Source organism: Aedes aegypti, chromosome 1 (assembly GCF_002204515.2).
Source record: "Aedes aegypti strain LVP_AGWG chromosome 1, AaegL5.0 Primary Assembly, whole genome shotgun sequence".
Taxonomy (NCBI): domain Eukaryota; kingdom Metazoa; phylum Arthropoda; class Insecta; order Diptera; family Culicidae; genus Aedes; species Aedes aegypti.
This window is the reverse complement of record NC_035107.1, coordinates 252,229,609-252,245,579: the sequence shown is the minus strand read 5'-3', so window position 1 is coordinate 252,245,579 and position 15,971 is coordinate 252,229,609. Positions and strand designations below refer to the sequence as shown.

The window sequence follows — 15,971 nt, the reverse complement described above, 5'->3', positions numbered from 1 at the left end:
TCGATAATCCTGGTCAGTCGCACAGATGGATTGACAATAAGCTTGAAATCCAGCATTCCACCGTGTCCCGCGTTGTGAAGACGAAGACTATCGAGCGGCGTGCTGGAAGCGGCCGAAAATCGAAAACGGAATACCCAGAGAAGGCGCGGAAGATAAGACAGTACTTTAAGATTATCCCGAACCTTTCTACACGAGACGTGGCCATAAAGGTAAATTTGTCGAAGTGCTTCGTCCAGCAGACCACATGTTTTTTTTAGGTCAGGAAGGCGCCAAACCGGACTGACAAGCAAAACACGGTGGCCAAATTGCGTGCGCGGAAGCTGTACCATGAGTGGCTGGTCAAGCCAGGCTGTCTCGTCCATGACGTCATTCATGGTGTCCGCCTTACCAAACAAATCCTCGGCCTCGAGTTTTTTTTTATCGGTACGTACCACATGGAGGTTCCGGAAGAGAAAGATGGACAAATTCGTGAAGAAGTACCTGTTGTGGCAGGCGATCTGCGAGAGCGAACGGTACAGTAAGCCGTTCGTTACAACCGGCACCATTACCGGGCAGATTTATCGAGAAGAATGCTTGCAGAAGTGCTCTCACCGTGGTCTTACGCCGTTCTGGCCGCTTCGTGCCATTACGCCAAGCACGTAATGAATTGGTACGAAACAAAGGGCGTCAATGTGGTCCCGAAGGAGGCGAACCGGCCAAATACACCAGAATTTCGACCGATCGAAAAATTCTGGGTGATAATGAAGCAGAAGTTAGAGAATAGTGGAAAAACATTCAAAACTGACGAAGCTTTGAAGAAAAACTGGGAGGAATTGTGTAAGAACGATGGGCAAAGCCTCGCCCAAGAGAGCAGTGTAAAGTGAAATGTACGAGCATTCAGTTTGGGAGAGGAAATTCAATAAATAAATTATTGCAAAACATAGCTAGTTATATTATCCCTGAAAATTTTAAAAGTTTCCGATTTAAAATGAATTTTTGGTGATCATTTTAGTTTTGAATGGTTAAACGTAAAAAAACACGTTAAAAACGTAAAAAATGTTATATAAAAAACTACATGTTCCTCGACGTTTCATGACCATACGAAATAACGAGGTTTTTTGACGCGATACCCCAAAAAAAAAAACTGCGAAATAAACCGTCAAAAAAAAACTTCAGTATACTTGAAAGTCTTTTCATGAAACGCCTTTTTTGGAGCGAAAATACAAATGTTCCCTCTAACAACTTACAAGTCTGCGGTGGACCTTAACATTCAATACTGTTTACCTTAAAAAAATTCAATACTGTTTACTGTTGTAATCTGCCTTAGGTAGGATTGAATTCATGATGTTGTTTCAGGGACTTTCTACAATGAGATTCCATTTTTGGCATGCTTCGTTTTCGGCATGCTTCGTTTTCGGCATGCTTCGTTTTCGGCATGCTTCATTTTTGGCACCCCCTGATTTTGGCAACATATTCAAATACCTGAAACATTTGAAATATTTATAAACATCATTGTGTTTTTGCTACAGTCATTTGAAAAGCAGATCAGCTTCACGCTTACTGTATGCCAGAGCTTGATCTTCGTCGATATTCCCCCAAATCGCACTAGCTTGTACGGCTCCCGTACGCACTTATTTGATTCGAGATGGTCGTATGTTCGCAATGTTTCTTAAAGTCATTAATTTCTATGAGTAACTCAAGAAGAGTTCCAAAATTTATTCTCAGGCATTCACGCTGTTTGACCAGCCCACTTGAGTCTGCCGACGGGTGATACACTTAATAAAAACCAATTTTCTTCTGATTTGGAACAGATCGTTTGAAATTTCTACCTCAAATAAAAGCTTAGTAATATATTTAATTGATACATGTACAAAAAAATAAACTTTAAATAAACTTTGTGTCGTCGAAGCAAGCAAAGGCAACAAACAATCCAGCCCCAACTAGAGATCGGGGAGTCGTGAGTTCGATTCTCACTGAGAAGACGTGTAACTTTTTCGCAAATCTTCACATCAATTTGTCCATCTAATCCAATTGCAAATTATATGTAATGTTTAGCTTTTCGGTAGTTGTTTAACTTCCACTCGGCTGGTTAGCCGTAAACCACGTTTCATAATTAAAAACAAGTATTTATCGAGCAACGGACTCATGTTCCGTAACCGGTCGTTTGAGAACGTCGCGACCCATTGGAAGCCCACACAATAGATACCTCAGCCAGTGCAGTTGCTGGCTAGTGTAGTGTGCTATTCCTATACCTAAAAAACAATGCGCTCTCGGGCTAGGCATTGGATATGTATAGAAAGCGTTGTGTTTGGATGGGCATCTAATTCTTCCGAAAGAGGTGCACTTTGGGAAAAAGAACCACGTGATTATTGAGCTGAACTAAGCGAACGTCAAACATGATCTAAAGTGTCAAGGTTCATTTATGGATCAAATTTTTTAATTAAAGCTTAAGTATGATATAGCCGTTATTTGAGCAAGAAAAATTACTAAAGTAGTTGCAATAACATGCTCTTCCGTGTTATTCAATAAAAACAAGAATTCATCAAACATTTTAGGACCCTATTGACCCTCAACCTTTCCCTCCGAGATGCTGCTCCCGATTTCCTCCATGCTCTGGGCTTGTGATCGATGGTCAACCGGTCGTTGAATCTTTTTACTATAATAGTTCTTGAGACGCTTTAATTACTGATTTTCAGCATTTTTTCCCAAAGCTCAATAAGACAGCTCTGGATTTTGCATGTGAGCGCATCTCCACTTGACTCACTTCAATCTTTGACACAATATACTGCACAACTGAACAATTCACAGGATGTTAACAATACACTTCAAGCAGGAACTGTGTAAAATTTGGTTAATTTCTGACTAATGGGGAATAACTTTAAGTCACACGGGTAGAAATCAGAATCCAAAAACAAGATTATGACTCATGATATCATGATTCTAGTGTGTTTTCATCTTATGAAAATACACCATGATTTGGAGTCATGATATCATGAGTCAGATTGCCGTAACGCAACACACGCGTTAGGTTTTTGTAGCTGATGGCTCGGATTCATGATTCAAATACCAAAAATGCTGAGTCGTGCATCCGTTTATGATCGACCAAATAAAAAAAAAGTTAAAAGTAGCATACATTGAGATTCGAGCCAAGAACCTTCGGATTGTAAGCCACGTACTCTACCACTTCATTCCGAAGTTTGGCGATCATTTGGTTCCATAACGATGACTAAACAACATCCTAATGTTATTCTTGAAATAAAAAATATGGTTCCGATTTTGACACGGTTCCGTTTTTGGCAACTGAAAATTTCGACTTTGTTGCCAAAAACGGAATCCCAGTGTAAAGGCACAAACATAGTAATTATTGAAATACCCTACATGGCTGTAGGTTGGTACTCCAAGGGAATATGGAATAATTCCAAAACCATCCGGCATTCGAAGATTGTTAGCCTTGCCATCAGAACTAGAACAAAACGGGACTTTGTCAGGATTAGTTTAGATTTACCTGAGTTATGATTTTTTCAAGTTGAAAATTTGTGTTCTGAAGTATATCTGTCTAATTTGTCAATAGTTCAAGTTGTTTTCCTATTGTGAGAAAAAATGGCAAATTTTCTCAGTTACGAACAATATATGAAAAGTTACAGGTTTTAATTCACAAAATCACAATTTTCATGTTAAATGAACTGTACAATCACAATCTTTATCTCTGATAAATTTAGATTGCTGCTTTGGTTTTAACATGTTGGTTAGGATTTTATTCAATTGACATATTTAAGCTTGATTTAAAGTATAAGCAACTTCAAAATTATAGAGCATAACGAAATTCAATAATTTTTCAATAAAATTGAAAAATCTTAATTTTGAAAAAAAAACTTCTTGGAAAATTGTTAAAGGTATAGAATTTTGCTTTTCATTTGGGTTAATTTCCATATAAACACGAAAATTTGTGAAGTTCTTAACATTTGTTTTCATCTTTTATAACGAGGTTTTTAGCCCTAGGCTATTTCATCCCGGATCAACGGTTTTACTACCTTAATGGCTGTTTAGGGTATTGGATTCGATTCCAGGTCTTCAGTGTAAAATACTTGTCTTGGCAAATAGTATGTACCTACGATAATTTCTGATGCAATTGATTACTTTTCAAAGATTATCATGCCACAGGTTTTTATTATGTTTTCAACTCCAATAAATTGAAATTAAGAGAAGTTCAATTTTTAACTTAACAGATTGATATTCACATCATTCCTATGAAAAATGAGTTTTGTGCTTAACATGATCCTCAAAATAAAAATACGATATTCTTTATTTCAGAATCTAACTGATCACTCGTTGAAGTGATGATGATTTGTCTCAGAAAAATTTGTTTAAGATAAAATTGAGCCACTCATAGAAAATACGCTTGCAAAATTCTGAATATTACACTCTTCATGGAAATAAGCAAAATTTAAGTTTCGAAAATAATGCATAAAACAACTGGATGCAGACTTTTTAATGTAATGTTTAAATGTCTCTTAGAAAATGGTGAACTTCACCCAGAAAATCGCTAGCCCGCTAATTTACCTTTTTTGGCTTAAATGTCAGCTGTGTAATAGCACTATATTAGCACGCAAGGTTATATGGTTACTTGGACAATCAAATTAATAATTTTAAACAACATTCAATAAGAAAATATGCCTAGTGGATTTCATTTATGCATCTGCTCAGGCTGTCACCAAATGTAAATGTATGTTTAGAACGAAATATTTGTTTCTTAAAAGTAGAAGGAGTACCGTGCACCTTTTAATTCCGCTCCTAAATGCTTATATTTGACAGATACGCGTATTTCGACTACCACTTGCAGTCTTCTTCAGTGTCAGTTACTCGTATCCACTGAAAAGACTGCAAGTGGTAGTCTAAATACGCGTATCTGTCAAAGATAAGCATTTAGGAGCGGAATTAAAAGGTACACGGTACTCCATCTACTTTTAAGTTTCTCTATTGAGATTCTGCTCAGAGGATTCGAACAATAATAAGAGTATTTGTTTCTGTTTCCACTTCCACATTAAACATGAATTTGGAAAATATTTCAGATATACATTACAGATATACACATTTGTCACCGCATGAGACTTCACAAAATTGTAATTCGATAATAGTTTGGACAAACTACAGTAATTTATTACACATCGTTATGTTTTTTTTTTTTTTCAAAAGAATAGATTCAGACCAACCATTGCAAAACGACAAAATGCGAGAGCCAACAGTTTATTTTAGTGTAATCAAAGATACAAACATGCAATGGAAGATACAAACATAGGTTATGATTCGTTGCATATTGCAGTTGGAAACCATATGTTAAACATTCTATTTGGAATTATATTCATACAATGCTTTGCAAAAGGTTCTCATCGAACGATTCATTATAAATAAGCCTATCGATAAATGAAAGACCAGAAGTGTCAATTGTGGTTGGTTTCCATACTCACTGTTAGTGACATATGTTTAGTTTTTTCATCAATTTTTCAGACCACACTGCCACTGAAACCCAAATAAAAATCCATATTCAGAAGCCCTGCCCCAAATGAGTTGTTTGCTTTCGTCAAACCATCCTTTATTTGCATGGTGTTAAATACCCAACTATGGCACTGCACCAAAGCCCTCCCCCACACAATTTCCCATTCGACTGGCACAATGTTGGTCAAAGGAAAATTGTACCGACGAAAAAAGGACCATGAATTTATTCTGGCTCCCATCCGTATGTTTTTTTTTCGTTTATATTCAACTCTGTTGTTTGTTTTATTCATTTCGTTGAATTGTCCGAGCACCATTCGCATTCCAAATCAAATATTTATGCTTAACCTGCGTGAGAGTAAACGAGGGGTATCCCAGAAGGGGTTGCGAGAGGGGTGGGGAGTAGGCCATTATTGCACTCATCCTTACTGCCAACTCGGTTAGGCCTTGACAGGGCTGCGAGTGAAAACTCCCTGTGAGAAAAGTTTGCCGATCACATTTTTTCTGTTGTTGTGCTGCTGCAGTGGGCACTTTGTGCAAAAAATCGTACCGACGACAAAAAAGGACAAAGTTGAAAATCAATTATGCAACTTTTTCTTAAAAATATTGCTCCTCGACTGGATGGGTAGGCTTGGCTTTTGCGGCGGAGGTCAGGAATCAAAGTTTTTTTTTTCGCTTTTTGACAAGTGGTCGTCAGAAAGATTACCATTGAAAACGAACTTCAACTTCAATTTTAAAAGTTTCAGTTGGCTTATTTTTTTGTAAAGAATAATTGCATTTCAAGTTTAATGGAAAAGTAGCACAATGGACTTCGGTTTTCCATCTTCCCGTTTTATAAAAATATCCTCTCCTAAGGGAGCCATCAGTTTATCGTACGACCTCCCTCTAGACACATAAATCCTGTCCCCTGAATTGTGTACAGTTGAGTCCCAGTTGCATGGGCGTAGGTGGGGTTTTCATCAGCGGGGTAGAGCGAGTCCAGAAGTTAATTCACGAGCTTTATGCGAAAGCGATCGCTTTTAACACCCTCCGCTCCAAGCTACGAACCCTTTTTGTATGAGGTAACTTAATACTCCCTCTCATAACCACATGGCCTTAAGTTGAATTCAGGACGAGGTTTGGTTCATTTTATGCCTGAGTAACAATTCTACTACACAGTTTGGATTACCTTCAATCGGAACATTCCATTTTTGCGCTTTTTTGGTTCTAAAGGTGTAAGAAGTTTAGTATTGTACATTTGAACCAAAACAGCATTAATGTACGAAAAGTGTAGTTTGAGCTCATTTATGATCAATTGTGCTGCTTGGGTGAAATCTCCTCAAGATTTTTTTTTTAAAGAACCCCTAGAGTAGTTATTAGATGATTTTTCAGAAAAAAAATATTTAGAGAAATCCCACAAGGAATTCTTAGATAAATTCGTGAAGGTTCATCCAAAACTATTCTATGAGGAATCCTTTGAAAACCTTCTTGATGCTTTATTTTTTTAAAGATAACTAGTAGTTCTGCTGTCATGATGTTTTAAGTTGCATAATACATTTTTGGCAGATTCTTCAAAAGATCTGTAAGGGATTGTTGATGAAACTTTTGAATGATGTCTGGTCGGATCTTCAGCAGACGCTCAATATTTTGGTGAAGAGTTCTCCAATCTGACGCTATTACATCATGAATCTGAATGACGTTGAAAATGATAAATTACAATAAACAATTTTGTAGAAACCTGCTGAGGATTTTTTCCATCTACCCCCTCTGGCTACGCCATGCTCAGCTGTCTGTAACCAAGGGCAACAGATGAAGCAGATGCTGTATCTGCCGGTTGTGTTCGCTCACCTCTCTCACCTTGTTCAATTTAATTGAAAATCCAAATATCATAATTCATGAAGTTTGCTCATTTGCGAACTTTTTTTCCACCGGCGACGCCTTCTTCTGCTGCCTCCTTTCTCTCTTCGACCGCTGCCCAGCACGAGTTTTTTCTCCGCGATGTAATCCGTTTCTGCTCCAATGATGGCTTTCTGTGGTTTCCTTCGGTGATTATCGCCTTATCCTTTTACAACCCATTCTCTGTGTGTGAGCAGCTTCGCCTTTGTAGATGATTTTTTTTCTGGTGTTCCATTCTTGAATGGAACGATTCCACAATGAACTAAAAAGGATTGCTCTTCTGCCGCGCTCTGCTAATTGCTCGTGCTCACAACAACATCACAAATAATTACAACTGGTATCCGTTTCGTAAGCATTCACACACACCCAACACAATTAACCACTTTGGGGCCGCAACACACCACAATCACGACACGTCCCTTCCCAAAAACATTACCACCCACACTCAAGAGTGGGAAAAAACTACACCCTAATGTATGGAAACAATAATTAGATTATAATGATCACTTAACGAGCCCACCCACACGCCTCGTGGCACACTTCGGGAGTAGCTCTCACTTTATTCGTTTCCCGCCAAAACTACTGACAAACCGCACGACGACGACGACAGGGTCTATTCACCCGTCCGTACTCCGACGAGATGCAACGGAAACTGAAGCGAGTTATCTGTCAAATCTGTCTGCAACAAACAGGTGTTGAAGTTTGCAGTCTCTTATTGATAATAGCGGTTGCTCTCGGAGAGTAGAAAGAGAAAAGACCAACGTCTCTCATTATCCAGCGGTTGAGCTTTATTCAGAAAAGGAGAGAGAGCGAGCTTCACGTTATCCTAAGTGGCGCTACTGTCAATAAAAAGAGCCTGGAGTAAAATCCTTTCCCATTTCAAAGGTCGCCTGCTCCTTTGGAACTACTGAGATGACATAAAAACGGCTCTCATGAGCTTGAAACAGGGTTGAACTTAGAAGCACAAGTAACCAACAGTTCATTTTAAATCAGTTTTCCAATTCCCGGATGCCTGAAAGTTCAAAACCGGATGATGTCATAGTTCTGCGACTTCATATTTTTTTGGATTTTTTTTGGATATTTTTAAATGAAAGTTTAAGTCAAAATATTCATTTTCAAGCTATGAATTTTCAAGAAATATCTTGAAATAATTTTTTTTTGCCACCGATTAAAAATTTTGTGCAGTTTGATCAAAGATAAAATAAAGACCTCTATGTCCCTTGAAGTTGCCCAAAATTTTATGGCACATAAGGTAATAGAGCAAAATCCAGAATGCCGTTAAAAGTGTACTGCGATCTGTCAAATTGGGATACCTTTTGCAGTACCAAGGGACCAAATGCAGTATTAGAAGTGGTACCCAATCTGAATCAGAACACAGTTTGATAAACATCAAACATTAATACTGAATTGAATAGAGTAGAGCATTATTTTAATCATATGTCTAATCCTTATAAAGATTTTAAATATACTATAGCTGCTTACTTTTGGATGTCAAATCTCGTGTAACTTTTCAAAAGAACCTGTCTAACATAGAGAAACTTTCATTGTTTACTTTTTCCTTAACCAATAACTAAGCCACACTAATCTCTTTTAATGCGTTTTTTGCATGAAATGCTAGACAAAGACAATGTCTTTGAATCTATAGTGAAACATTTCCCAAAAACATTAGTATTGCACTGTTGTAATTAAAATGAAGCGAGAGTGGAGAAAATCTGTCATTGTTCATTTTTTCGTAGCGCAGGTGAAAAGGATTTTTTCTCGTTTCGCGCGTTTTGTTGGGCAGTGCTTCGTAAAGGCTGCGGTTCGCGTTGTGCGAGTGCGAAAAGATATTCGTGTCCAGTCGAGGAGCTCGTTTCATGCTGATGATAACACATTTTTAACGTTAAAAGCAAAGTGTGGAGGGTTCCTCACCAGGGGTGCCACATTTAAATCTGTATTTTCTACTTTAATTATCTGTATTTCTGTATCCTGGGGCAAAATATCTGTATTTTATTTCTGTGCTTCTTAAATGAATATAGAAATGACAATCACATAAAAAATTCAAGGAAATTCCAAACAATAGTAACCACCAATGTAGAATTTACACTTCTTAGTTAGAAATTTGTGATTTTAAACATAAGCATTTCCCATTTTTGCTCAATAATCTGTAGGATTAGACAAAAAAGTTATGATTTTTTGAAAATAGGTGAATTTTTGAAAATGGTCATAATCTTCTTCTTCTTTCTGGCGTTACGTCCCAACTGGGACAAAGCCTGCATCTCAGATTAGTGTTCTTATGAGCACTTCCACAGTTATTAACTGAGAGCTTTCTTTGCCGACTGACCATCTTTGCATGTGTATATCGTGTGGCAGGTACGAAGATACTCTATGCCCTGGGAATCGAGAAAATTTCCTTTACGAAAAGATCCTCGACCCGTGGGATTCGAACCCACGACCCTCAGCATGGGTTGGGTAGCTGCGCGTTTACCGCTACGGCTATCTGGGCCCTTAGCTAACTTAGAAGCGGTTTGTCCGATCAGTTTGGAGTCTTCCGCAAAGTTTTAGGTTATTGTTGGGACTATCTGGAAAAAATATACACTGTAAAAAAAATGTTGTAATTTTTTATATATCGAAAATAAAGCTTAAAAATAAATTTTCTCAAAAATCGTATTGTTGATTTTTTTTTTAATTTTTTTATATGTTAAAGTAGACAAAAAATGAAGTCTTTTGTACAGTGGGTAAAGATGGAGAAATCATGGACAAAAAAGTTATGATTTTTTAAAAAAAGGTTGATTTTTCAATATGGTCTACATAAACATTTTGAATGCTTTTCGACCCGATTTTATGAAAGTACGCAAAATTTTCAACAAAAAAGGTATATGAGAAAATTTTGCTAATTGCTACCGAAACATTTGAAAAGTTTAATATGACCATTTTCAACAAATTCACCTTTTTTAGAAAACCATAACTATTTTGTCCATGATTTCTCCATCTTGACCCACTGTGCAAAAGACTTCATTTTTTGTCTACTTTAATATATCAAAAAAAAAAAAATCAATAAAACGATTTTTGAGATAATTGATTTTTAAGCTTTATTTTCGTTTTATAAAAAATTACAACATTTTTTTTACAGTGTATATTTTTTCCAGATAGTCCCAACAATAACCTAAAACTTTGCGGAAGACTCCAAACTGATCGGACAAACCGTTTCTAAGTTATATTATAATGACCGAAAATTGAAAATTATATTATAATTTTGTATTAAAATCGCTGTATCTTTAAAACGGTAAAAGTTAGCCCGATTTTTCCGTGTACCTTTTTTGTTGTAAATTTTGCGTACTTTCATAACATCGAGTTGAAAAATATTTAAAAAGTTTATTATGACCATTTTCAAAAATTCACCTATTTTCAAAAAATTATAACTTTTTTGTCCATGGTTTCTCCATCTTGACCCACTGTGCGAAAGACTTCATGTTTTGTCTACTTTAACATAAAAAAAAAATCAACAATACGATTTTTGAGAAAATTGATTTTTAAGCTTTATTTTTGATATATAAAAAATTACAACATTTTTTTACAGTGTATATTTTTTCCAGATAGTCCCAATAATAACCTAAAACTTTGCGGAAGGCACCAAACTGATCGGACAAACCGCTTCTAAGTTATAATTTTTTGAAAATTATTAAGAATTTTTTTCTTAGGCCCTTCTTAAAAGTAAGGCTAGAGTCAAAATGGCGAGCCGATGATGCAAAAAGGCATTTTTGGACATAAATAAAGCATGTGCAAAATTTCATCCAAATCAAAAAATACAAAAGTAAACCGACATTCGAATTCAAATGGAACTGCTCATGTAACTTTCCTATTCGATGAATAAAATATTTGGTATGGTTGAAATAATCTGCTAGTATTTATTTTCAATAAAATAGGGTCGGAATGCGGAGAATGCGTTTAATCCAATAGAATTCAAAGGAAGCACGGAGAAATTTTAAAATTCAAAATGTACCATGTGTATCTAAATTCAAATCATTCCATTAATAAACAATGTTTGCAATGGCCATCCCATCTACTAAGAATGTCTTCAGAATTATGCATAAGACGTGATCCATAGTTGATTCCTGGAGAAATTCTTGATCTGGTTCAACTCTCGTTGAATACAACAAGAGATCTCAATGGCATAAACGATGTCTCGCCAAACGCCAACGAACCAACGAAAAATGAGCGAGGATGATGCAGCACAAAACACAACAGAGTAAAATTCCATCAAAAGAGGGTGCTCTCACAACTCCCCGAGGACTGCCTTGTTCGGGCGGCAGACTCATGAGTTCTTTTGAAGTGTGAGTAAAGGTGAGCATCACAACAAGGGAGAGAGAGAGAGTACCTGAAAAAATCCTCGTATTTTTTTGCACTCTCACTCGAATCGCTTGAGGATCTGTGTTGAAAATTTTGAGTTCAGTTTTTTTCCTAAGAAAAACGGCAAAATCGCCTCCTCTTTGCATCGCAGAGGAGTTTCTATCATGCCTGCACTTCCTCCAGGAATCAACCCAAAAGAAATTTAAAATGAATGTGTCCAGATTTTCATTGGGAATCTAAGTGGTCCTAAGAAATTTCCCAAAAAAAATTTAGCTCAACTGATCGCGAACCGTTAGAAATTTGCCTAATATTCCAAGAAAAATCTGCAAAAACTCTTTTATGAAATCGATTAACAATCTTCTTTGCAAAAAAAATTAAATAAATTTCAGTGATTTTCCAAATAAAAATTCAAGCCTGTCAGATTCCTTAAAAAATGGCATTAAAAATGTACCAAATTCATGAAACATCTCATGAAAAACATTGCCAGGAGTCTCTAAACATCCTTATAATCACTTTTATAGGATCCCAAGTATGTTTCCTACAAACAATTGTTTTATATATTCAGCCAGAAATTTGCGAAGTGTGAATTGTGATATGAATAAATCGGAGTTTATTGTGAAAATAATGATCTATCAAAGATATTTCTTTCAAATGAACTAGTTTTTTGGTCAAAAATCTACTAGAAACCGTTTACTATCCCTAGCAGCTCAGTCGTGTATCTCTTGGCAAAAATCCAGTGCTTTTTCTGTGTGTGTTCCATAATTTCCCGTATTTTCCTCGGTCATTTTTAATTCCCGAGTTTCTCCCGAATTTCCCGGATGGATGGACACCCCGTATTAGGACTATTATAAGGCTAATATAAGGCATGTGAGCTATGTAAAAGCACGCAGGGCAATTTAAAGTGCTACTTTGTAGTTCGATGGTTTAATGGTAAAGGTCTTTTGTTCCAATTTGTACAAGCCCGCGATTCCTCAAACACAAATCAGATGACCTATCAAATGTTTCGAACTGAAAATGCCATCGATGATGATTAACCCCTCTACCGGCAGCATCATTTTCTTTATTTCTTAGCATATTACCATTGCTTGATTTTAATTTTGCTTTACAATATTTTTATACAATTTTTCAGTTCTGTAGATATTCCGGAATTCCTTGAGGGAACGACACGTAGCCATCCAGGTAGTGGCGTAGCTAGGGTATTTGGGGTCCGGTGCGGAGCCAGATTCGGGGCCACTTCAAATTAGGAGTGTGTACCGCTAAGCCAACATGCAATCGACATGGGACTCGTCAATTAATCGGAATAGTAATACACTTTCAACAAAAAATAGGATTGAACCTTGTGTTCATTCATTATTGAAGTCGCTTTAAGCATTTTTTCTTAGCAATCAAAATGTCAATTATTGAAGAGTAATATGCCAATATTCACTATATCTACTAACTTGAAGATTTCAATAAGCAGAGCTCATTGAGTGATTTGTTCATAAACTTTCCAAGTCCATTCTATCAGGATTTTCTTTCGAGGTACCGAGAGGAGTTCAATTTACTACGTCATTTGGAACAAAAGCTCTACATTAGAATGTTTAAATATTGAGTTAATCTTGAAATATTATTTGAATTTACCATTACAGAATATTCACAGCACTCTAAACAACCCTGATCCAATTCGGTATCATCATAATCAACTTCGCGTCGCATATGTCATGTGTGGGTGCAGGTCGTTAGGCCGAATGCGATTAGGCCGAATGCCATTAGGCCGAATGCCGTTAGGCCAAAAGGGCCGTTAGGCCGAAAGGGTCGTTAGGCCGAAATAACATTTGATCATTTACTACTATTTCAAATAGCTAACACATTTATCAGTGTTTTTTCCTTCTTTTAATCGAAGGCTGTTCTTTCTAGTTGTATTTCGTAGCGGTTGTTGTGGACTTCTAGGTTCATTTGAACTATATATGGTTCGTTTCAAGCTTATTGAACTTTTTTTTTTGCTACAAAAGACTTAAATTTTAAACCTATTGGTTGGCATATTCCAAATAACTGAAGCAAGAACTAGTCCAAGATAAATTTAAATTTCATTAAATATATAATAGAAATTCGAGTCTGGCTGAAAATTGAATAACATGGGTTTGAAATTCTCCCTTGTAGTAGATATAGGTTACAGAATTGATAAAAAAAAAATGATTACAAGACATGGCTGATAAATGTTTAGCGTGTCTGGCGTCAAATGAAAATGTGCTATGAAACATGACAGGAAAAAAAAGAGTTCGAGAACTCCGATTGAACTTGGCTTGAGAGAGCGAGAAGCTTGAAGGCTCCCCCAGATCTAAGTGACTTTTTACGGTGACAGCGACAAACAATCGTAGCGATTTCACTGCATGCACTGTTTGATGTGCGTGACTTAACCAAAGTGACGCGATTTAAATGCGATTCGCGTCGTGTCAGTCAAGATGGTTCCATAGGAGAGTGCTTGCAGCGGCACAACAACGAAATCGAGGCGATTTTTTGTCGCAGTCGCCGGAAATAATCGCGTTGATTTGGGGGAGCCTTGATTCGGATTTGTTAGGCGGTTCGGGTGGTTGTTCGGTATTCAACATCGAACTGAAGGTAGGAAGGCGCCGCGATGATATGTTTGGGGCCGAAATTTCGGCACGTTTGATGTTCGGTTTCGTGAAGGTCTCGATTGTAAACGATCCTACCGGAACCGATGTAGAGTTAGATCACACGAAAGGCAATAATAATGCGTAGGAAAGGAAGGATCTTTCGAAGAGATGTCCCGCTGGAGAAACAACGAAGCGAACGAGAAGAACACGAAGCTAATTGCGATCGTAATTTAGCAGAGAGCCGTCGTCGCTACGAGTAGTGCATGTAATCATTCTATTGGCAAACGTTAGTGCGATTGGACGCATTTTTCACTTAAAATTCAGCCGTGGAAATAGTTAACGGTTCTGTGTTTTATTGGTGCTGGCGATTTTCAGCAATTTTCTGCGAAAATCGCCAAGCGTTACGACATCCCTCACACATTATTCTAATTTTGTTAAAGGAAAAAAAAATGTCAACCAACACATAGCAACAAAGACATTGTCCGATCTTAGCTTTGTTGCGACTATCCTGCTCCAAAACAACAAATTGTCACAACTTGAACAGAATATGACAACCATCGCTCACCACGTGCGTAACGAATTTATTATCAGCACCAATATTGCCCGCTGTATTTGCCATGACAATATTACTTGAGATGGTATCCTAATCCGCTAGAGTTGGGACAAACGATTGTGAGAGCATTTTCTTTGCTATTTGTTTTGCACCTGTTTCGATGACAATTTGATTCATTGATTATGGCTCTAGGTATATAAAATAAAAGCCTCCAGAACCTCATAGCTGTCCTTCAAAATTAATCAAATTGAATTGATATTTAATGATTTCGTAATGACTAATTTATAGAAAATGAGCTCAAAATCTATAAACGAAAATGTTTTACAAAATGAATTTTTTTAGTAGATTCGTTTTGAAACATTCTTCCCTATGCTTCCTATACATTTCGACTTCAGCCATGCAATCCATTAGCTGGGTGAGTTTGGGTTCAAGAGAAAATTTCCGAGCTATCAATGATAACAGTGAGAGCGAGAGCACAGGACATCTGATTTGAACTTTTGCTGAGCGTTCTCGTCTGGTTGTATTATCAAGCGTTGATATTTCCACGCTTGAGAGAGGGCAGTATTGGAAGAGCTTTTCGAAGCAAAAGCTTTTCGGAGCTTGTATCTACAGGATATCTCCACCGCTATAATATTCGTGGTAGATAAAACTAAGTACGATTCAAACTGTTTCCTTTTGGAAAACTTTCGGAGAAATGGATAAAGCTTGAGAGAAAATGTTTTCCCAAGCTTAACTCAATGGTCTTATCCACTGGTGTACTAAACTGACTCGGTCGAAGAATTTTGACACTAGAGCGGGTCCAGATCACGTGGGGATCATACGGGAGAGTGCCCCGCTCAAGTGTCACAATTCTCAGACCGAGTAAATTTAGTACACCGGTGGATTAGACCATAGCAGTCACGCGCTTGACCGTCGCCAGATGTTGAGTATAACAAGCGAGCTTTTCTCATATTTCGTGTATTTAGTACACGATGTGACTGGTCTTGGACGCCAGCTTATTATTTCGATTTTCCCATCAGGATAACAAAACATCGAATGCAAAGCTTTCAGACATGGTTACATTCGTTTTGAAAATGAAGTTTACCGTCATATAATGTTGATCAAAAGCTCATGAGCTTCATTTTTTCAATGTTCTGTGGTATCGAAAATTC

General features: G+C 37.1%; 1 protein-coding gene across 7 annotated transcripts in view; it reads right to left on the bottom strand.

The window, feature by feature from the left end:
* LOC5563709 (peripheral plasma membrane protein CASK) overlaps positions 1–8,005 on the bottom strand; it is a 268,029-nt gene extending 260,024 nt beyond the window's left edge. For 6 of the 7 annotated variants that reach the window (XM_021837539.1, XM_021837543.1, XM_021837540.1 and 3 more), the window contains exon 1: positions 7,297–8,005. In XM_021837539.1, coding sequence (XP_021693231.1) covers positions 7,297–7,338 — 42 coding nt within the window. In that variant the 5' untranslated portion in view covers positions 7,339–8,005. The remainder of the gene's footprint in view (positions 1–7,296) is intronic. The other variant, XM_021837541.1, reaches the window with a different exon arrangement.
* Positions 8,006–15,971: the final 7,966 nt, after the last annotated feature.